Raw genomic sequence first — 24,828 nt, 5'->3', positions numbered from 1 at the left:
TTGAGAGGACATTGAAAACATGGTTGAGGGGGATTTGGGAATGTGGTTAAGATGTGCTTTAGGAATGAAGTTGAGAGGAGCTTGGAAACATGGTTGAGGATTTTGTGAACTTTATTGTGGGGGCACTGGGAATGTGGTTGAGGGGCTTTCAAGACATGGTTGAGGGAGCATTGAGGATGTGGTTGAGGGGTGTGGTTGGAAAAACAGTTGAGGGGGCTTTGGTGAAAATGGTGAGACCGGTAGCACTTCATAGAAAATTGAGATGTGTTGCTGAAGGATATCAAGTAGAAAGAATCAGCATCTGTACAAAGCTCTTGGCCATGCCTCAATGTCAGCTTCCATGGTAACCAGGGGACAAACCTCTTTATTACTCTCTCCTCTGTGATCCCCCATTAACCTCACATTCTTACCTTCGCTGTGTTTCTGCACAGGTTTCTTCTTCTTCAGACGTTTCAGCAGTCCTCTCAGATCAGTAATTCCATATTGAAATGCAATTTTCTCATATTCACTTGGGTGAGCATTCTTCAGCAACTCCCAGATTGCTTCCTCATCAATCTCCGGCGTCGCCTTCTGAGGCCTAACACACACACACACACACACACACACACACACTGAGTGAAGGTGTCTAAAAAACACAGGTGAGTGTTATTATGTTTACTAATATGATTAAATTAGGATAAGATATTTCCACATACATTTTTTATTTATTTTAAATTTAAATTCAGGTTGGCGGCACGGTGGTGTAGTGGTTAGCGCTGTCGCCTCACAGCAAGAAGGTCCTGGGTTCGAGCCCCGTGGCCGGCGAGGGCCTTTCTGTGCGGAGTTTGCATGTTCTCCCCGTGTCCGCGTGGGTTTCCTCCGGGTGCTCCGGTTTCCCCCACAGTCCAAAGACATGCAGGTTAGGTTAACTGGTGACTCTAAATTGAGCGTAGGTGTGAATGTGAGTGTGAATGGTTGTCTGTGTCTATGTGTCAGCCCTGTGATGACCTGGCGACTTGTCCAGGGTGTACCCCGCCTTTCGCCCGTAGTCAGCTGGGATAGGCTCCAGCTTGCCTGCGACCCTGTAGAAGGATAAAGCGGCTACAGATAATGAGATGAGATGAGAATTCAGGTTTAAAAAAAATAGTCCAGTAAATTAATTCTGACCAATTTCACTCAAACCATGCATTTATGCAGTGAAATGTGTGTTGATTAGAACCCTGGTCTGATCTGTAGAAGGAATGATTACTGACCTTTTAGTGGCTTTGAGCAGTGCGCTGAAGTCCAACTCTCCTTCATCTTCACCCGCATCACTGCAAACACACATTTATAAATAGACACACTTTATACACACACAGGTATCAATAAGACCCAGAGCTTTATATACACTTTATATACAAATACACTTTCTGCACACACAGACTTACGCTCGTTTGAAGGCAGACAGAATGTCCTTAGACTGATCCTGTTCAGCAGCTAAAAGCACATACAGTCAAACATAGCTTTAAACTTAATGACACTTCAGTCTGTGTGTGTGTGTGTGTGTGTGTGTGTGTGTGTGTGTGTGTGTGTGTGTGTGTGTGTGAGCATGCGCATGTATGTTGCTTACCTTCCACGGAGATCTCAAAGGTGCAGCTATCAAATTTATCTTTCGATGTCACTTCACATCTATAAGCTCCTGCATCGCCTGGCTTCACTTTTACTATTTTCATCTCATATGTATACACCTGAACACACACACACACACACACACACACACACACACACACACACACACACGAGAAACACTTAACCAGCTTCACTGTCTGAAACAAATATATATATACATACACAGTGGTGCTTGAAAGTTTGTGAACCCTTTAGAATTTTCTATATTTCTGCATAAATATGACTTAAAACATCATCAGATTTTCACACAAGTCCTATAAGTAGATAAAGAGAACCCAGTTAAACAAATGAGACAAAAATATTATACTTGGTCATTTATTTATTGAGAAAATGATCCAATATTACATATCTGTGAGTGGCAAAAGTGTGTGAACCTCTAGGATTAGCAGTTAATTTTAAGGTGAAATTAGAGTCAGGTGTTTTCAATCAATGGGATGACAATCAGGTGTGAGTGGGCACCCTGTTTTATTTAAAGAACAGGGATCTATCAAAGTCTGATCTTCACAACACATGTTTGTGGAAGTGTATCATGGCACGAACAAAGGAGATTTCTGAGGACCTCAGAAAAAGCGTTGTTGATGCTCATCAGGCTGGAAAAGGTTACAAAACCATCTCTAAAGAGTTTGGACTTCACCAATCCACAGTCAGACAGACTGTGTACAAATGGAGGAAATTCAAGACCACTGTTATCCTCCCCAGGAGTGGTCAACCAACAAAAATCACTCCAAGAGCAAGGCATGTAATAGTCGGTGAGGTCACAAAGGACCCCAGGGTAACTTCTAAGCAACTGAAGGCCTCTCTCACATTGGCTAATGTTAATGTTCATGAGTCCACCATCAGGAGAACACTGAACAACAATGGTGTGCCTGGCAGGGTTGCAAGGAGAAAGCCACTGCTCTCCAAAAGGAACATTGCTTCACATCTGTAGTTTGCTAAAGATCATGTGGACAAGCCAGAAGACTATTGGAAAAATGTTTTGTGGATGGATGAGACCAAAATAGAACTTTTTGGTTTAAATGAGAAGCGTTATGTTTGGCGAAAGGAAAACACTGCATTCCAGCATAAGAACCTTATCCCATCTGTGAAACACAGTGGTGGTAGTATCATGGATTGGGCCTGTTTTGCTGCATCTGGGCCAGGACGGCTTGCCATCATTGATGGAACAATGAATTCTGAATTATACCAGCGAATTCTAAAGGAAAATGTCAGGACATCTGTCCATGAACTGAATCTCAAGAGAAGGTGGGTCATGCAGCAAGACAATGACCCTAAGCACACAAGTCGTTCTATCAAAGAATGGTTAAAGAAGAATAAAGTTAATGTTTTGGAATGGCCAAGTCAAAGTCCTGACCTTAATCCAATGGAAATGTTGCGGAAGGACCTGAAGCGAGCAGTTCATGTGAGGAAACCCACCAACATCCCAGAGTTGAAGCTGTTCTGTACGGAGGAATGGGCTAAAATTCCTCCAAGCCGGTGTGCAGGACTGATCAACAGTTTAGTTGCAGTTATTGCTGCACAAGGGGGTCACACCAGATACTGAAAGCAACGGTTCATATACTTTTGCCAATCACAGATATGTAATCTTGGATCATTTTCCTCAATAAATAAATGACCAAGTATAATATTTTTGTCTCATTTGTTTAACTGGGTTCTCTTTATCTACTTTTAGGACTTGTGTGGAAATCTGATGATGTTTTAGGTCATATTTATGCAGAAATATAGAAAATTCTAAAGGGTTCACAAACTTTCAAGCACCACTGTATATATATATATATATATATATATATATATATATATATATATATATATATATATATATATATATTTTTTTTTTTTTCCATCAACTATCCTATAAATTAACGCTTTCACATCAAAAGTGAATGATCATTTGAAAAAAAAAGTGATATTTAAGCAGCTTGATTTTTCTATTATTTCGTCCATGAAAAGAACGCATTCACCCAATCAGGGTGCAGGATGTGGAAACACCATCACACTGCTGCAGGCTTGACGGACTTTCTCCTTCAGGTTGTGTCTCAAAACCCAGTGCTGTTTGACAAAATGCTAATGATAATGATAATGACTTTAAAGACAATGTCTGGAAATAAATAGTAGGCACTTGGCAGTTAAAATGGTGGGTGTCCGGTCCATGGTCTGGAGCCTACTCTGTGATATGGTGGAGCTTGATATCAGTCTCAGTAAATCCTGAATTGAAGCACTGAAACTTCCCGCATTCTCACCTCAGGATAGGACGTACCTACAACTTTCTTTCCACACCTTTTTGAAAAAGCACCAGCTCATCATCACATGATTGTTTTTGTGGAATGCTCACATAATCGTGTCATGTTTAATGTGAATAATGATGTGTTAAATTTGTCAATGATTTTTTCACATTGTTACCTCGCCTGCAACAGAGTCAGCAGAGTGAGGTATTGTCACCAGTGCAGTTTGTTTGTGTGTATGTGTGTGTCTGTCTGTTAACAATCTAGTGTCTAGATGGTTGCACTGATTGACTTCAAATTTTCAGGGTAGGTGGGCAATGGTCCAGAGATTACCTGATTAAATTTTGGGGCTAATTGAGTCAAGGGCAAGATCACTGGAAAGGTCAACCTTTCGGTCAAAATAACATATTTTCCATTATAGCTCAAAAACAGTTGCTGATAGACAAATATTTACTATTATGAGCATATAGGAACTCCCATATGGCCTTTCCTTTGGCACCATGATCTTTGACCGTGAGTGACTCTGAAAGGTCAAACTAAAGGTCATGGGTTTTCAAAGGGCTATAACTTTAAAATGGTTAATGGTAGCTAGATGTTTACTATTATCAACATATAAGAAGTCCCATATGGGCTTTCAGTTGCCTCCATGACCTTTGACCTTGAATGACTTTGACATGTGAAACTCAAGATCATAAATTTTCATATGATTATAACCTGACAGCTGATGATTGAGAAATATTACTATTTTCAACATATAGGTGTAAAATAAGTGCTGCCAGGCGAGGTTTGTTTTGCCTGGTAACACTTGCTACAATTTGGATATGAATTTAAAAAAATAAAGTGTCATGCTCCGCTCCGGACATCCACTCCGGAGATTATGGATCTCTCATGCCAGCGCCGATCCGGGACAGGAATTCCCTCTCACCTGTATTAACTACCTGGTTTTCACTGCTGTGTATAAATAAGCTGTTTTCAGACTCGGACTTTACCAGAACATCTCATTTGCTTCTTTAGCCATTTCTGTGCCTCTCTTACTGGTCATGGTTATTCTCTCTAGTGACTTTTTCTTGTTCATGGTTTTTGCACTAGCACTCTTCTGGTTCATGGTGTTTTTTGCATTAGGGTTATTTCAGATTCATGGTTTCTTGCATTAAGGGTCTTTTCTTGTTCATGTTTTTTTGCACCAGTGTTTTTGTCTTTGCCTGTCTCATGTTTTTGTCAAGTTGTTTGTCTTATTTTGTCCAGACTATTTTTGCCATTTGTTTTTTGTCCTGTTTGTTTATCTTTTTGCCATGACCTTTTTTTCCCTGAATTAAATCATATTATTTATTGGATTACTGTCTGTGTTCTGCTTGTGGACCCATTCTCACCATACCCGATCCAACCAAGCAGTTTGTCAAGGTTGATGCTTCCGAGTCAGGGGTAGGAGCTATACTTTCCCAGAGGGCCAGTGATGACAAGGTCCACCCATGCTCCTTCTCCTGCTGGCTATCCCCAGCCGAATGGAATTATGACATCGGCGACCGAGAACTACTGGCTGTTAAACTAGCCTTGGAGGAGTGGAGGTACTGCCTCGAGGGGTCGGAGTTCCCCTTCCTAGTCTGGACCGACCATAAGAATCTGGAGTACCTCCAGTCCGCCAAACACCTTAATTCCCATCAAGCCTGTTGGTCTCTCTTCTTCTCCTGGTTCAACTTCACACTTTCCTACTGCCCAGGCTCCAAGAACGACAAACCTGACGCCCTGTCCAGGATGTTCTCCTCCCACCAAGAGGAGTCCAAGCCGCCTGAGACCATTCTTCCTCTACGCTGCCTGGTGAGAGCCGTCATTCTAGAGGTTGAGACACTTGTGCAGAAGGCCCTGGAGCAGGACCCTGGTGAAGGTAACCCCAACAACATTCCTCCTAACCATCTGTTTGTTCCCAGCCCTGTGCGAACCCAGGTGCTGCAGTGGGGTCATGGCTCCAAGCTGGCCTGTCATCCGGGAGCTGCCCAAACACTGGCACTCATCCAGCAGTGCTTTTGGTGGCCATCCATCAAGGAGGACGTCCAGGAGTTCGTGGCATTCTGCGACACATGCTTCCAGAATGAGACAGCCAATCGACCCCCTGTCGGCTTGCTAAGACCCCTCCCGACTGCACATCAACCTTGGTCTCGCATCACCCTGGACTTCGTCACAGGCTTCCCCAACTCAGGTAGCAACACATGCATTCTCACTGTCATTGACCATTTCTCCAAGACTGTTCATTTCATCCTTATGCCTAAGCTCCCCTCAGCCAAAGAAACCGCTCATCCAGCACATTTTCCGTCTACAGTGGTGCTAGAAAGTTTGTGAACCCTTTAGAATTTTCTATATTTCTGCATAAATATGACCTAAAACGTCATCAAATTTTCACACAAGTCCTAAAAGTAGATAAAGAGAACCCAGTTAAACAAATGAGACAAAAATATTATACTTGGTCATTTATTTATTGAGGAAAATGATCCAATATTACATATCTGTGAGTGGCAAAAGTATGTGAACCTCTCAGATTAGCAGTTAATCTGAAGGTGAAATTAGAGTCAGGTCTTTTCAATCAATGGGATGACAATCAGGTGTGAGTGGGCACCCTCTTTTATTTAAAGAACAGGGATCTATCAAAGTCTGATCTTCACAGCAAAAGTTTGTGGAAGTGTATCATGGCACGAACAAAGGAGATTTCTGAGGACCTCAGAAAAAGGGTTGTTGATGCTCATCAGGCTGGAAAAGGTTACAAAACCATCTCTAAAGAGTTTGGACTCCACCAATTCACAGTCAGATTGTGTACAAATGGAGGAAATTCAAGCCCATTGTTACCCTCCCCAGGAGTGGTCGACCAACAAAGATCACTCCAAGAGCAAGGTGTGTAATCATCGGCAAGGTCACAAAGGACCCCAGGGTAACTTCTATGCAACTGAAGGCCTCTCTCACATTGGCTAATGTTCATGAGTCCACCATCAGCAGAACACTGAACAACAATGGTGTGCATGGCAGGGTTGCAAGGAGAAAGCAACTGCTCTCCAAACAGAGCATTGCTGCATGTTTGCAGTTTGCTAAAGATCACGTGGACAAGCCAGAAGGCTATTGGAAAATGTTTTGTGGACGGATGAGACCAAAATAGAATTTTTGGTTTAAATGAGGAGTGTTATGTTTGGAGAAAGGAAAACACTGCATTCCAGCATAAGAACCTTATCCCATTTGTGAAACCTGGTGGTGGTAGTATCATGGTTTGGGCCTGTTTTGCTGCATCTGGGCCAGGATGGCTTGCCATCATTGATGGAACAATGAATTCTGAATTATACCAGCGAATTCTAAAGGAAAATGTCAGGACATCTGTCCATGAACTGAGTCTCAAGATAATTTGGGTCATGCAGCAAGACAACAATCCTAAGCACACAGGTCGTTATACCAAAGAATGGTTAAAGAAGAATAAAATAAATGTTTTGGAATGGCCAAGTCATAGTCCTGACCTTAATCCAATCGAAATGCTGTGGAAGGACCTGAAGTGAGCAGTTCATGTGAGGAAACCCACCAACATCCCAGAGTTGAAGCTGTTCTGTACAGAGGAATGGGCCAAAATTCCTCCAAGCCGGTGTGCAGGACTGATCAACAGTTACTGGAAACGTTTAGTTGCAGTTATTGCTGCACAAGGGGGTCACAGTAGATACTGAAAGCAAAGGTTCACATACTTTTGCCACTCCCAGATATGTAATATTGGATCATTTTCCTCAATAAATAAATGACCAAGTATAATATTTTTGTCTCATTTGTGTAACTGGGTTCTCTTTATCTACTTTTAGGACTTGTTTGAAAATCTGATGTTTTAGGTCATTTATGCAGAAATATAGAAAATTCTAAAGGGTTCACAAACTTTCAAGCACCACTGTACATGGACTGCCCAATGACATCGTTTCTGATCAGGGTCCTCAGTTCACTACGCAATTCTGGAGAGCTTTTTGCAAACTCATCAGGGCCACCTGTAGTCTCTCCTCAGGCTTCCACCCACAGACCAACGGTCAGGCAGGATGGGCAAACCAGGCTTTAGAGGTTGCACTCAGGTGCATGGCATCCAGGGATGCCTGTTCTGGGAGTAAGTACCTACCCTGGATCGAGTATGCTCATAATACTCTTCCTTCATCTGCCACAGGTCTCTCACCCTTCCAGTGCTCCCTGGGTTACCAACCATCACTCTTCCCCAACCAAGAGGAGGAGGTCACTGTACCCTCTGCCCAGATCTTCATACGCTGCTGCAGGAGGACGTGGGCATTGGCCTGGAGAGAACTCATTCGCTCTGCCCTACCATCCAAGAGGCAGGCTGACAAATGCCACTTTAAGGCACCCACTTACCAGGTGGGGCAACGAGTCATGCTCTCCACACGCCATCTGGCACTCAGAGCCGTCACCCACAAGCTGGCTCCCAGGTACCTAGGACCCTTCCTCATCAAAAAGGTAATCAACCCATGTTCCATCAGACTGGCACTACCACTCACCATGCGACACATCCACCCCATGTTCCACATGTCTCAGCTTAAACGTGTGAGTTTATTATTAAACCTCTGGTCTCTAGTTCTTTGCATCTGATCTAATGGCTAAACTTTGTATGATAAGTAGGATAAGAAACCTTTTTGAAAAATCAACTTTATTCATTATCAACTCTAGTTTTCAGCAAAATGTTTTACTGTTCTACGGTATGGTCAGGGACAAGTAAACATAACATTGAAAAATTACAACTAGCACAAAACTTTGCTGGCCATCCCTTATCTGGCAAAAAGAAGTTTGACCATATCACTCCAATTATCAAACAGCTTGGGCTACTTCCCAGATCTGACCTTCTTTACATCAGGGAAGCTACAATGATGTTTAAAATGAGAAATAATTTAGTACCTCAGTACTTAACAGAACTTTATCATATGAGATCCGAGGTACACAGGTATAACACCAGGAACAGAGACAGCTTAAGTCTGCCCAAATGCCGCACGTCACTTGCACAACAGTCCTTTATACAGTGGGGCAAAAAAGTATTTAGTCAGCCACCAATTGTGCAAGTTCTCCCACTTAAAAAGATGAGAGGCCTGTAATTTTCATCATAGGTACACTTCAACTATGAGAGACAGAATGGGGGGAAAGAATCCAGGAAATCACATTGTAGGATTTTTAATTAATTAATTGGTAAATTCCTCGGTAAAATAAGTATTTGGTCACCTACAAACAAGCAAGATTTCTGGCTCTCACAGACCTGTAACTTCTTTAAGAGGCTCCTCTGTCCTCCACTCGTTACCTGTATTAATGGCACCTGTTTGAACTCGTTATCAGTATAAAAGACACCTGTCCACAACCTCAAACAGTCACACTCCAAACTCCACTATGGCCAAGACCAAAGAGCTGTCAGAGGACACCAGAAACAAAATTGTAGACCTGCACCAGGCTGGGAAGACTGAATCTGCAATAGGTAAGCAGCTTGGTGTGAAGAAATCAACTGTGGGAGCAATTATTAGAAAATGGAAGACATACAAGACCACTGATAATCTCCCTCGATCTGGGGCTCCATGCAAGATCTCACCCTGTGGGGTCAAAATGATCACAAGAACGGTGAGCAAAAATCCCAGAACCACATGGGGGGACCTAGTGAATGACCTGCAGAGAGCTGGGACCAAAGTAACAAAGGCTACCATTAGTAACACACTATGCTGCCAGGGACTCAAATCCTGCAGTGCCAGACATGTCCCCCTGCTTAAGCCAGTACATGTCCAGGCCCGTCTGAAGTTTGCTAGAGAGCATTTGGATGATCCAGAAGAGGATTGGGAGAATGTCAGATGAAACCAAAATAGAACTTTTTGGTAAAAACTCAACTTGTCATGTTTGGAGGAGAAAGAATGCTGAGTTGCATCCAAAGAACACCATACCTACTGTGAAGCATGGGGGTGGAAACATCATGCTTTGGGGCTGTTTTTCTGCAAAGGGACCAGGACGACTGATCCGTGTAAAGGAAAGAATGAATGGGGCCATGTATCGTGAGATTTTGAGTGAAAACCTCCTTCCATCAGCAAGGGCATTGAAGATGAAACGTGGCTGGGTCTTTCAGCATGACAATGATCCCAAACACGCCGCCCGGGCAATGAAGGAGTGGCTTTGTAAGAAGCATTTCAAGGTCCTGGAGTGGCCTAGCCAGTCTCCAGATCTCAACCCCATAGAAAATCTTTGGAGGGAGTTGAAAGTCCATGTTGACCAGCGCCGGCAATTGCTATAGGCAACCTAGGCAATTGCCTAGAGCGCAAAGTGTGCCCAGGGGCGCCAAGGGCGACCAAAACCCCACCAAAAAGGAGGGATGGAGTTATTGAATGGAGATGTTACCAAGTGCATCAGTAGTGTACAGTGTTTTCAACCACTGTGCTGCCGAACTCTAGTACCACGGAACACTAGTGTGCCGTGAGAGATCACCAAGTGTACCGTGGAAAATTATAGAATGACTGTATATTGTAAATATTGGCAACAGCATTTTAGTTTCAGTCAACATTTTCTACTGGTGATGTGCCTTGAGATTTTTCATTGAAAAAAGTGTGCCCTGGCTCATGAAAGGTTGAAAACCTTTTTTACAACACCTCTGATGCGGCTGGGGATGTAGAAATACCCGCTTCTTACCTCTGCTGTAGTAATCACATCATGCATTTTTCAGTGGGAATTTTTTTTATTTTTTAACAGCTTTATTGGGTTTTAAAACATTTACAATGTAACAAAAAAACAAACAAAAAAAAAAAACATACTTAAAGGGAAAAAAAAACCCACCCAAAAGGGAAGGCGCGAACGGGACAAAAGACCCATGCGAGGCGCCGCCCTGGAAATTAAGAATTATAAAAAGGAAGAAAGGAAAAAACTAATTACAACTAATGTGAAAATATAAACAAATTAAATGCCGTGGCACGGGCATGAGCTAATTAGTGACCATGTGCAGGGCCAGTCTATATCAAAAGTAGTTATCAGGCGGTCAAATAATAGTTTGCGAACAGATTGTTGAAAAGCACCTAGACTTACAAAACTTGAATATATTACAGAGCAAGTGAAGTTCCATAATTTAACAATATGATTAAAGTAAGAGGCCTGAAATGTACTAGTTCTACAGATTGGTATTGTAAGGTTGAACAAATTACTTTGCCATGTGCGGCCATGAGAAATAAAACTAGTGTAACATTTAACATCAAGGTCAATGTAATTATATAAACATTTATTAAAAAAAAACTAGATCTTTCAGTTCTCTATCGTATGCTAAAGGGAGTAAGTCCAAGGTGATCAACTTCTCCTTGTAAGTGCCAACCCGGGTTTGTAGTATCCATCGGGTAGCGTGCCGTTGCACACGCTCGACTTGGGCCTTTAAAGTGACTTGAGCGGGTGACCATACTTGTGTAGCATAACACAACTGAGACTTCACTAGTGACAAGTAAAGCGTGCGCCGAACGGACACATCAGTTAGTAAAGGACATGTCCGTTTTAGAAGCCCAAGGAGCTTGTTGGCTTTTGCAGTGATCGTATGAATATGAATTTTCCAGGAGAGCGTACTCGTAATAGTTACTCCAAGATCTTTTTCATTGGACACACGCTCGAATACTACATTGTCCAAGGAATACTCGTAAAGCAAAGGAGATTTTTTCCGCGTAATGCTGAGCGATTTACATTTTGAGGTGTTGAAATTTATATTTCGCTCTGACCAGTCGTTCAAATTTACTAGAGTTGCTTGTAGGGACTGGCAATCACTGATTGTAGTTACACTTTGATACAACTTAGTGTCGTCTGCGTACAACGCCACCCTTGCCCCACCTACAACTTTGTCCGGGAGATCGTTAATGAAGATTGTAAACAATAACGGCCCGAGTAGGCTCCCTTGTGGGACACCAGAAGTAACTGGAGCCCACTTTGACGCGGCGCCGTCCACCACCACCCTTTGGTCACGCCCTGTTAAGTAATCCGTGAACCATGCAAATAGATTCCCTGAAACACCATAAGCTCTAAGCTTGGATAGAAGAATAATGTGATTCACGGAATCGAACGCCTTTGCAAAGTCCAAGTAAATAACATCAGTCTGGATGTTCTTGTCCAGTGCTTGGCCAATGGCGTGCAAAACAGACAATAACTGAGTAACACATGAGCGATTCTTTAAGAACCCATGTTGTAAAAGGGTGATTAAATGTTTCACATGATCATAAAGCCGGGTGCCAACGCAACGTTCTAATACTTTACTGATGATAGTAAGAAGAGATATAGGTCGATAATTTTCGGCGGGTTCTTCTGAGTCTTTCTTGTGAAGAGGTGTAATATCCGCTATTTTCCACTCGTATGGTAGCTTACCCCGGCTCAAAGAGAAGTTAAAAATCGCGCAGAGACTGGGAGCTATTTCATTACAACATTCCTTCAAAAGACGCGACGAAATACCATCTGGACCGCACGCTTTAGAAATGTCTAAATTACTCAAGCACTCTCTGACTTCATTAACCGACACCATTTGTGAAATTTCCATATCAGTAAGTGGTTTATAAGATGGCGAGTTGTTTTCATATGTAGTAGCCAGAAGAAATACAGAACAAAAATAGTTGTTAAGTAGCTCCGCTTTATGTTCTGGTTTCTCAGCAACTGTACCATTGTAAAAAAATCATCGAAGTTGCACCTGATCGTCCACCAAGAAATGCTTTGTGATAACTCCAAAAGGTCTTGGGGTTGTCCTTAAATGACATTTCAATTTTGGCTAGGTATTGATGGTATTTGTTTCGCATAACATTCTTTAGGTTTTGACTAACAGTCCATAACTTTTTAGCTTGCGTTCATCAGTTTTATGCTGGCGAAATTTCTTAAGAGCTGTGTACTTTTTACGAATTAGATGCCGTACTTCGCCATCGATCCAAGGTGGCGAGTTTGTGTCACGAATTGTTTTCACCAACCATACGGCACCGTCATCCCCAACAGCATCAGAGGTGCATCTTTTCCAAGCATTTGCCATTTAATCACCACCAGGTAGAATAACAATCAATAGCAAAATAAGAAGCCTCAATAATAAAGCCGACACTATAGCTCATATAGCACACTCGCTGCATCGCATTACATGCACATTCGCATTCTCAATTGTCCATATTAACAACTTGCTTGCTTGTCTTGCACAGCTAGTTACTGCAGCGTTTTTTAAACTACTACCTTGAGCATCAACCAAGAGATCTCAAGAGAAATATCATTTGATGATATTATCAAGGAATTTGCCATTAGGAAGACCAGACGAGTCCCATTGTAATGTTACTTCAATAACAAAGTACCCATAATAGCACTTTTGTTTGAAAATACAGCCCATTGATGTCCTAACAGGGTGCTTACCGGTAAGTTTGCACAATTTAGAATTGTAGAACTTTTTTATTCATTTAATTTGTTAATTCTTCAGAGATGACTTAACTTTTAATAGCAAAAAAGAAACTAATTTCTTGTTTATTGTCCATGCACTACACTTTGAACAGGGTACAGAAGAGTTTTTGCCCATTATATGGAGATGTATTGAATTTCTGTGGTCATTTTACTTTGTGACACTTTATGTGAATAATGATAACAATAATAACAATAATGAAAAAGATAAAAATGACTTCTTGTTTATTGTCCATGCACCGTACATTGTTTAATAGTAATAGAATAGAGTGATTAGATTAAAGTGTTATTTAGATGTTATTAGAGGATTTTTTTTTTCTTGGGGGGGGCCCAAAACTCAATCTCGCCTAGGGCAGCCAAAGACCGAGAGCCGGCCCTGCCAGCGACAGCCCCAAAACATCAGTGCTCTAGAGGAGATCTGCATGGAGGAATGGGCCAAAATACCAGCAACAGTGTGTGAAAACCTTGTGAAGACTTACAGAAAACGTTTGACCTTCATCATTGCCAACAAAGGGTATATAACAAAGTATTGAGATGAACTTTTGTTATCGACCAAATACTTATTTTCCACCATAATTTGCAAATAAATTCTTTAAAAATCAGACTACGTGATTTTCTGGATTTTTTTTTTCTCATTTTGTTTCTCATAGTTGAAGTGTACCTATGATGAAAATTACAGGCCTCTCTCATCTTTTTAAGTGGGAGAACTTGCACAATTGGTGACTGACTAAATACTTTTTTGCCCCACTGTATATCGTGGCGCCAGAGCATGGAACACCGTTCCCCCAAACATCAAGTCAAGCTCTAGCACATATGCCTTTTAAGGGTAATTTAAAGAAAATATTATTGTCTAGATGTTTAAGGAACGAGTTTATTATTTAAGATAGATGAGATTATTGTACCAATGTTAATTTTAATATTGTATATTTTTTTATTACCATGTAAATTAATCTGGAAGATCCCCTACGGGAGGATTAATAAAGATTTTTGTATTTCATTTCTTGTGAGTTTAAATCTGAGCACTGATCAGGAGGTTGTGAGTTTACATCGTTGCATTGATCAAGAGCTGGTGAGTTTAAATTCTAGCCCCGATCAGAAGTTTGTGTTTAAATCCTTGCAGTGATCATGAGGGTGTGAGTTTAAATCTTAGCACTGATCAGGAGGGTGTGAGTTTAAACCTTAGCAATGATCAGGAGCTTGTGAGCTTAAAATCCTAGCACTCAGTACATTTACATGCACATCCAAATCGAGCTGCTGTCAGTAATCGAGCTGAAGGTCCCAGCAGGGTGCCAGAGAAATCCAATCCTACATGCACACAATGAAATCGGGCTATTGTGTGAGGTGCATTGTGCACCCGAGCCACAGGTGGCGCAACATGCCCCATCGTGTTGGTACACTTCCGGTTGTCATCATGAAGAAGAGCTATTCAAGAGTGTAAACAAAGTTATCAGTTCCGTGTTCTCCATTGCGCGTTTTTCTCCCGTCCATGAATTTTAATATATTCAACTCCTTAAGCTGAATGAGCATGAACTCTGTCTCCTCATTGCTCCAGAAGTACACGTTTCTGCTTGCCTGTGGCAGTGGGGGCGTGGTCAAGCGCCGGTCTGTGACAGGAGGGTGGAGCCAGGGAAGGTGAGTGGCAAATCACTACACCTGACAGTAATTAACCTGTGTTTGTGTGTCTTCCCAGTAACCGCGCCCTATTTAAGGAGGCAGAGGGGAGAGCTCATCCCGGGACTAGAACACAGTGCGTGCGTGTTTTTCTCTCAAGAATAAAAGTAGGCTGTTAAACTGAAAAGTCTGACAATAAAAAGCCTATTAGTACCAGAAGCTTTGTCCTGCCATCCTCTGTGCTCCACCCACACTTCAGAGAGCTCTACATCGCCATTTTCTCTTCTTCGTTTGTTCCTCCTGACCTCTTCTGCTGCTCGCTACTACTGTTGTCATGCCGACCGAGGCTGTTGTGTTTCCCGCTTGTGGTCTCGTCACTCGTCACTTCCGGAAGTAGCTCGACAACTAGCTCGATAGGGTATACATGCACAAAGTAGCTCGGCAGAAATCGCATAAACTAGGTCGTGTAGCTCGATTCCGAGAAATAAAGTTCGGTTCAATTTCAGCCGAATTAAGGTATATACATGACATTTTGAACTTCGATTTCAGTCGAGCAACGGCAGAAATTCGATTCTCTCTATGTGCATGTAAACGTAGTGACTGATCAGGAGGTTGTGTTTAAATCCAAGCACTGATAGGAAATTAAAACAATCTTAGACTGTCCTTCCCACTCTCTACGTGAGGAGCTGATCAGCCACAGGAGCACATTCAGGTGGTGTTTACATTAGACCGTATCCTTCTCGTTTTTGTCGCGGATGCACTGTCCGTTCACATTAAAACGCCGGGAAACGACTCCACAGGCGGAACAACTTGAATCTGCCAGGGCCCACGTATTCAACCCAGTTTGTATCTGATCCGGTGCTGTATAAACATTGAGGAACAAGGAAACGCAGTGCTGAGCTCTAGCTGACGTCGTCATTGGACAACGTCACTGTGACATCCACCTTCCTGATTCGCTGGCGTTGGGATCACACACACAGCGGCTCAGTCCTGAATCACTGCTTGTACGCTTCACTCGCGCGCTCTGTGAGCTGCGCAGGGCCGGAGTGCGCACCCTCCAGAGGGCACTCGCTGTTCAGGGCGGAGTGATTTGGAGCGCAGGAGGAAGCGCTGAGCCGCACTGAGGTTTATTTACACATTTCAACTTATTTACCTCCTTCAGGCGCTTAAACTCAGTGAGAACATGAACATCACAGCCAGGTGTGTTTATCTGCTGGAGAAGGTGTTCGCTTGCCATCCTTCCACTTGCAAGTGGTGAGTGACTTGCGCATGCCCGATATGCACTGGGATCATGTGACGTGCCATCTAATTAGTCATGTGATTAGCGTATCCGTGTATTGGCATTGCTGTGTGCACGCGAATCGTGTATTGGCGTTGCTGTGTGCACGCGAATCGTTTTAAAAACGTTAATCTGATGATCCGCTGATACTGTCTAATGTAAACACCACCTCAGTAAACGGCTGATTCTTCCACGCTGCACAACTGAGAGACAGGAAATCATTCCTACCTGCTGCAGTCAAGCTGTACAATGCCCCTGTATAACTGTGGTACACTGTCTTTACTATGTATACTGTATCCTTAACTCAGGGGCAATATATGTATATAGGAATCATTGTATATGGAATCACTTCATTTTGCTTTTACTTAAGTTATTGAACTTATTTAAATTTTATTTATTTTTTCAGAAGATTGTATTTTCTATTTTGAGACATGTTTTCTTCTTTGATTCAGGAGCTTGGTAGCAAATTTGAATTTCCCTCCGGGGATTAATAAAGTGATTCTGATCAAAAGGTTGTAAGTTTAAATCTTAGCACTGATCATGAGGTTGAGAGTTTAAATCTCAGCAGTGATCAGGAGGTTGTGAGTTTAAATCTTAACACTGTTAAGCTGCTATAGCTGGGCTCCTGAGTAAGACCCTGCCTTTCCCTTTATTGTTCGTGTTCCTGTTCCCTTATTGCCTCGAATTTAGTGCATGAAAACACACACACATAGACACACACACACACCTTGGTGTTCCTGTCATATAACTCTTTAAATTGCAGGTGTTTTCCTGCTTTACTGCCAAGATCGAGCCACTTCCCCTTCAACCACTTCATAGTGGGTTTCCTGCTGAGAGTGGAGGCATCCACTTTAGCTATAAACTCCACATCTTTCCCTACACACACACACAATAAATAAATACAGTAAAACACATACCAGTTTATTTGATCAAATGATTGAGCATGTTGAGAATCTTAATATAATCCATCAAGTTGTTGGTGGTGTGTTGTACCTGTAATGGCCACTGCATCTTTTGGCTTCTCCACAAACAGACCAGTCAGCTCAGTCTTCTCTTTAATACAGAATAGACAAGTCAGAACACACACACACACAAACACAGGCCATGTAGCCACACTGACACATTTTCTATAGCACAGGTCACTGGTATGTTTTACACACACATTCATTAAAAACAAATTACATGTGTATTTTAAAACACACACACGTGGACCATGTGTGTTTTCACACTGGCACACATTTAGTACAGCACATGCACACAAACAAAAGTGATTCATTATTTATATATTTTGGAAAATTGATAACTTTATGATATGACACACATTTTCAGTAAAATAGATCACATGTGTATATTACACACACACACACACACACACACACACACGTAACAAAACATCAAAACGTGTGTACTATTCATTACTTCCTCGTTACCAAGTCTGCTGAGACCTCCAGTCTTGTAAGTTCCCTAGTGTATGTGTATACAGTGTATATATATATATATATATATATATATATATATATATATATATATGACACACACACTCATCAGCCACTTTATTAAGTACACCTGTTTAACTGCTTGTGAACACATATCTAATTGGCCAATCACATGGCAGCAAGTTAACACATTTAGGAACATAGACATGGTCAAGACAACCTGCTGAAGTTCACACCGAGCATCAGAATGGGGAAGAAAGGTGATTTAAGTGATTTTGAATGTGGCATGTGTGTTGGTGCCAGATGGGCTGGTCTGAGTATTTCAGAAACTGCTGATCTACTGGGATTTTCACAAACGACCATCTCTCAGGTTTACAAAGAATGATCTGGAAGAGAAAATATCCAGTGAGCATCAGTTCTCTGGATAAAAATGCCTTGTTGATGCCAGAGGTCCGAGGAGAATGGCCAGACTGGTTTGAGATAATCGAAAGGCAACAGTAACTCAAATAATCACTCATTACAACCAAGGTATGGAGAAGACCATATCTGAACACACAACACACCAAACCTTGAAGTAGGTGGACTCCAGTAGCTCACCAAAATTGGACAATAGAAGATTGGAAAAACGTTGCCTGGTCTGATGAGTCTCGATTTCTGTTGTGACATTCAGATGGTAGGGTCAGAATTTGGCGTAAACAACATGAAGGCATGGTTCCATCCTGCCTTGTATCAACGGTTCAAGCTGGTGGTGGTGGTGTAATGGTGTGGGGGATATTTTGTTGGTGCACTTTAAGCCCCTTAGTACCAACTGATCATCATTGAAACAACACAGCCTACGTGAATATGGTTGCTGACCATGCAGGATAATGCACAATGTCACAAAGCTCAAATCATCTCAACTGGGTTCTTGAACATCACAATGAGTTAGCTATACTCAAATGGCCTCCACAGGCACCAGATCTTACCCAAACAGAGCACCTTTGGGATGTAGGGGAACGGGAGATTTGCATCATGGATATGCAGCCGACAAATCTACAGCAACTGTGTGTGTGATGCTAATATGTGAATGGGGACCAGAATCTCAGAGCTATGTTTCCAGCACCTTGTTGAATCAATGCCAATGCCACAAAGAATTAAGGCAGTTCTGAAGGCAAAAGGGGGTCCAACCTGGCACTAGGTAGGTGTACCTAATAGTGTGTGTGTATATATATATATATATATATATATATATATATATAAAATATACACACACACAACCTTTGTAAAGAAGATACGTAAAAAGGGTTTGGTGAAGTCGCTTCATCTCACACTAGGAAAAGAAAAAAAATTCTAACTTCAATTGAAATAAATGTATTCAGAGAAAAACAAATCCCTCATCAATTAGTAATTATTTTCAATAAAAACACATGCCACTATTATTGGCACCCCTTCCAAATACCATCTATACCTTCTGAATAATCTGTTGGTATGGAGGTGGAGTCTGATGGGGGTTTTGGAGACTCAGAAACCCCAAGATTTTACCTTTTCTTATAATTCACCAACAGTGATCCTTTGGGATTTATTTTTTGCCTTTCTTACCCCCTCCTCACTGTATATGGGGTAAAATAAACTTGGCTCTTCTTCCAGGTGAGTGTGTAACAGTTCCAGGTGGGGTCCATTTTTTATTATCGCCCTAACAGGACATAGGAAATTGACATTTTCAGATGAAGAGTTGTGTTTTATACCCATTCCCTGACTTATGAGGGTCAACCCACTTCTCCCTCATTGGGTTTGCATGTCTCTTATCTTTTTTTTTCTCTCTGTGCTTCCACGGAAGGTGGTCGTATTTTCTGCTCTCCCTCTCCCTCCTTTTTTTCCCTGCTTGTGCTTCTGTGTCTTGTCTTGTCTCGTCTGCTGTACTTTTTGAAAAGACTCTTCCTGCATTACTTTCTAAACTAAAAAATCATGGAATTGATAAACTGGTCTCCTAACGAAATTGACACAGTTTTCTTGACGAGAAGCCTGGGTTCGGAGGAACCCGTTTGTCCTGCCGGAACGTTTGTGGCTGGTTACACGATGGACGCGTGGGAGCAGTGGCAGGTCGTGTGCCTGGCGATTCTTTCTGTGGAGGAAATTGAAGATATCTACCTATTCGGAACCATGATTACAGGACTTTTGCTGATTGGATTAGGCATTGCCCTGGTATATCGAGGAAATCAGACAATGGTGACAGCTGTTCAAAGCCCCACAAAGCTGCCCGATATGATTGGAGTGGTGGGCAAAGCTGTTGGCACTCAGACTGTGGACATTCAGAACTTTAACCACAAAATGGTTATCTCAGAGCAGCTTTTAGCTTTGCAAGGAATATGTTTTTCGGAGATCAATTTCAATAGAATGGACGGAATGGACAGATATGGACGAGCGGTGTGGACGTGCAAAGACTGCGTCTGGAAAGACCAAACAATTCATATCTTATCGACATTCGGCGCCCTGAGACAGCACCGGCCTTGGTTCAGGCCATTGCTGAGGAAAATTTCCCCCTGAAGGTCACTGCTGGGAGACACTCTCATTCCTCGCATTCCTCTCTAACTCTCCGTGGTCGCCATTTTTACCCCCAGTGTGACAAGCGGGTGCGTGACCAGCGCCTTCATGGCTGCAGGAGCGGATGGCTGTTTGCTTGCACTGGATTACCTCCTCCCCTCCCCCCTTACCCCTGATTCCCCCCCTCAAGTCCCATGTTTAAAGTGTACCTGTGTTGTAGTTGTGCTTATGCAAAGGTTTTTTTAAATGTTCCCACACTGTACTCCTGACAGGAGCATAGTGGGGGGGTGTTCATTTTTTTCCTTATCTCTCCTCATGTTGTGTTTCCTTTTTATCTTCATCCCTGTCTTCCTGTCCTGTCTACCCTATGTCATGTTGTATGTTGTATATGTACGGACAGGTTGACGGCTAATTTCGCTGGTACATGTGACTAGTGACAATAAAGGGCATCATCATCTTTCCCATGTTGATGTTGAGGGAATTTCACCTCTGTGTTGCCTCATATTTGTTCCCCAGTTAATCAGGAAGTCATGGATTACAGCTTGAAAGTTGCTACACTCTCCAATCAACTCAAACGTACAATTTACAGATCTCCCATTGTAAGTCAAATGTCAAGTTCCCTGACTTTCACTGACTAAAAAGCTGAATTTCCATGACCTATCAGTCGGTCGGTCAGTCGGGTTCAATGCCCGAACTGATAATCTGCATCATCAGTTTTTCTTTGGCTAATCAGACACAAGGTATGCCACCACTCTTGCTGGAGCGGTTGGGGGTTAGGTGCCTTGCTCAAGGGCACTTAAGCCAGTCCTGCTGGTCCAGGGAATCAAACCAGGGAATCGAACCAGCAATCTTTTGGTCCCAAAGCTGTTTCTCTAAACATTACGCTATGGCTTCCCCAATGTTCCCCAAATATATGACCTATAATAAACAGAAAAACAGGCTGCCTTTATGCTGAGCAGACAAAAACAAGCCATGGTATTTTAAACCCATCAATTTATGAGGTTTATTTACTAATTCACAGATGTTTTCAGTATAAAAAATAGTTTTCACTGCTTAAACCTAGTGAAATACTAGATGGAAAATATTGCCATTTTCTCAAAAGTTAAACTTGCTACAAACAAAATTCCCCAATATTCCATGACTTGGCACAAAATATGATCAAATCCTCTGATTTTCCAAGTCTGGAAAAGACTTTTTAAAATTCCATGATACTCCAGAAATTACATGACCTGTGGGAATCCTGAATGTAAATGGGAAACCTGCTTCAGTTACATTGTGTTCACTATCATTTCCAGAGGTGCCAATAATAGTAGCACATGTAGGTTTTTTAAATAGTTATTTCTTGATGAGGGATTTGTTTTCCTCTGAGTAAATTTAATTCAAATAAAGGTTGGGCTTTTCTCATTTTTTTCAGTGTGACATGAAGCAACTTCACCAAAAGGTGGATTTTTTTCTAGCCCTTTTTACTAATCTTTACAAGGGGTGCCAATAATTGTGGAGGGATATATAGAGGCACAGTGGTGTAGTGGTTAGCGCTGTCGCCTCACAGCAAGAAGATCCGTGTTCGAGCCCCGTGGCTGGTGAGGGCCTTTCTGTGCGGAGTTTGCATGTTGTCCATGTGGGTTTCCTCCGGGTACTCCGGTTTCCCCCAAAGACATGCAGGTTAGGTTAACTGGTAAATCTAAATTGACCATAGGTGTGAATGGTTGTCTATTTGTCAGCCCTGTGATGACCTGGCAACTTGTCCAGGGTGTACCTGGCCTTTCGCCAGTAGTCAGCTGAGATAGGCTCCAGCTTGCCTGCGACCCTGTAGAACAGGATAAAGTGGCTTGAGATTATATATATATATATACACACACACCAGTGAGTTCTTAAAGTTGATGTGAACTGCTGAAAAAGTTAATGACCCATGTCCCTGTTGCCAGTTCACTGGTTCTCCTTCCTTGGACCACTTTTGTTCGGTACTAACCACTGCATACCGGGAACACCCAGCAAGATGTGCCATTTTGGAGATGCTCAGACCCAGTCATCTCACCATCACTATTTGGCCCTTGTCAAAGTCACTCAGATTCTTATGCTCACCCATTTCTCCTCCTTCCAACACATTAACTTCAAGAAAGGACTGTTTTCTTGCTGCCTAATATATCTAATATATCCCACCCCTTAACAGGTGGCACTGTAATGAGATAATCAATGTTCTTCACGTCACCTGTCAGTGTTTTTAATTTTATAGCTGATCAGTTTATATAATGCAACACAATATACAGGTCACAAAAAGACACTTCACTTCCTAAACATACAAAAAAAAAAAATCAGTGAATTTAAAAATATCCCACAAAACTGGAAAATACGTAATTGTTGAATATTTATATAATTTAACATGTAAATAGATTTATGAGTAAACAGAGATGGGAAATTGGAATTATATCATGGATTAAAAAAAATCAGTCATCTTTGACCTTCATATTTGCAAATATAGATGTAAACCATATATATCATATGTGTGTACATATAAATATATGTCCAAACATCCCATGTGATCATGTTAATATTTTACTATCTCTGGTCTCAATAATAATAATTATTATTATTATTATTATTATTGTTACTTCTCCATGCACCCAGTGTGTCTTACCGTGTTCTCCATCTGTGTCTGTTAAGGATTTAACCATTCATTATATAAAGTGATTATAAATACAATAGTTATAAAGACTAAAGGATAAAAATGCAGAATACTTTCACTTTAATAGTTATGGAGAAAGAAATAACAGTAGCCTGGTGTCTCAGGATTCAACTCAGGGGCATCACTAGGCCCCAGTAAAAATCAGCTGTGCCCCAGTAAGAAAATGTTGAAAGATTTTCGTAACAAACTAATTTCTTTGGCAGATCATTTATCGACTGTAAGTTGTAGGACAGAGTGTGTTTCAAACTTCTATCGCCTCTTCTTTCTAACTAATTTTCTGATTGGTTTGGGAGATTCTCACTGTAAACATAGCATGCATGCGGCGTGCCATGAGTCCATTTAGCCTACTGGAGAGATGAGTCAGAGAACGGGCTCTGGATGAGTTAAGGTAGGGCGAAGTTTTTGCAACAAAACTAAGCAAACCATATTCTAACAAACCCATTAAACTACATTGAATTAAACGATATTAAATTACTTTTCCATATGAATATCAGACAATTCTTCTCACGAAGCAGAGACGGGGGCAGGGAAACAGTGACAGATGAGGAGGAGGGTGAGAGAGGTCAGATTAAGGTTGTAGGCTATGTGCTAGTCAGTCATAACTAACCAGCTGAGTTCGTGAATCGTGAGAGTTGAGGCGACACGTTTAGCATCAGCATGCATTAAAAGCCCAAATGCCAACAATACAATTTTTGGGGCTTGGGATGTGTTTTCCATCTCGTTGACCTATTCCTCGCATAACTTCATCCACGAGAGCACGAGAATGATCCACTTTGCATAGGTTGGGGACAGTAACGTTAAGGTGCATTGTGCGGGGGGGCATTTTTTGTGTGTGTCGGGGGGGCAGTGCCCCAGTAAAGCTTAATTCCTAGTGACGCCCCTGATTCAACTCCTACATTAGTGGCTGATTAGCACATTAACTAGCAATTAGGTAACACATTAATAAAGGGTACGTCAGTGTTTCATCGTGATTCAGTTTTGTGTGCAGCATTGCAAACCTCTGTCATAAAATACACTTCAATAAAAACTCGTCTTCACACATCTGTGACACAACCTCAGTGAAAATAATCAGACTGATGAAGGACTCAGTGCACTAGGGGGCGCTGCTGATCTGATTTTCTCATCCTGAGACAAAATGTCACTTTAATTTAGAGTTGGGGGAAAAGAACACAAAGGAGTAATCAAATAAACAATTTAATAATTCTGTCAGTTACACACACACACACACACACACACACGCTTACCATCAGGTTCAGCTTCTGGGCCTGAAATGGACAAAAAATGGTGATAAGCAATGTAATAATAATAGAAGAAGAAGAAGATGAAAAGCAGATTTATTTACCACTTTGTGCTTCAGGAGCTGCTTCAGGAGCTGCTTCAGGAGCTGGTTCAGGAGCTGCTTTAGGAGCTGCTTTTGCTTCAGACCCACAGTAAAAAGAGAAGACAATTTTTATCAAAGGAGAAATTTTGACTTCCTTTATTTTAACTAACATTTCACTTTTTTAATATCAGAAGAAGTATTTATTTTTATCTTTTATCTTATACCTGTTGTTATACCCTTTATTCTGATGACATCTATTGGCTTCTTCCAAATAATATCTCATTGTAATTGTTCAGTCACAATAAAGATATCTTATCTTATCTAATCTTACCTCACCTTAGTTTAACTAACCTTATCTCATCTTATCTCAACTTATTTTCTTTTATCTTGAAACTTTATTCAGTAACTTCCTATGTGTTTAATGTGATTTACTCTTTAATACTCTGACACATTCTCACACATTCCTTTTTCAGTTTGAGTGTATAAATAACACACACACACACACACACACACACACACACACACACACACACAATATACACACACGTGCAAATGGATCCTCATAGAGCCCTCAGAGAGAGAGAGAGAGAAACCTGAGGAGTAGAGATTGCTCTTCATTTTTTTCCACTTCTACTCTTTCAGATGACTGAGTGTGCGAGACTCTATAGATATATGAAGCAACCTTAGCCAGGGGGAAAAAAAAT

The 24,828-nt window shown here is 41.6% G+C and overlaps 1 protein-coding gene across 2 annotated transcripts in view; it reads right to left on the bottom strand.

Annotated features, from left to right (window-relative positions):
- mybpc2b (myosin binding protein Cb) overlaps positions 1-24,828 on the bottom strand; it is a 78,248-nt gene that overhangs the window by 30,122 nt on the left and 23,298 nt on the right. The window contains exons 2-10 of one of the 2 annotated variants that reach the window (XM_060922790.1): positions 24,146-24,220; positions 24,048-24,068; positions 22,756-22,773; positions 17,158-17,217; positions 16,892-17,040; positions 1,589-1,706; positions 1,407-1,455; positions 1,233-1,292; positions 411-577 (exon numbers count right to left, since the gene is read on the bottom strand). In XM_060922790.1, coding sequence (XP_060778773.1) covers positions 411-577; positions 1,233-1,292; positions 1,407-1,455; positions 1,589-1,706; positions 16,892-17,040; positions 17,158-17,217; positions 22,756-22,773; positions 24,048-24,068; positions 24,146-24,220 — 717 coding nt within the window. The remainder of the gene's footprint in view (positions 1-410; positions 578-1,232; positions 1,293-1,406; positions 1,456-1,588; positions 1,707-16,891; positions 17,041-17,157; positions 17,218-22,755; positions 22,774-24,047; positions 24,069-24,145; positions 24,221-24,828) is intronic. The other variant, XM_060922791.1, reaches the window with a different exon arrangement.

Source organism: Neoarius graeffei, chromosome 5 (assembly GCF_027579695.1).
Source record: "Neoarius graeffei isolate fNeoGra1 chromosome 5, fNeoGra1.pri, whole genome shotgun sequence".
NCBI classification, from domain to species: domain Eukaryota; kingdom Metazoa; phylum Chordata; class Actinopteri; order Siluriformes; family Ariidae; genus Neoarius; species Neoarius graeffei.
Note: the sequence above shows the minus strand (reverse complement) of the source record. Positions and strands in the feature narration are given on the sequence as shown.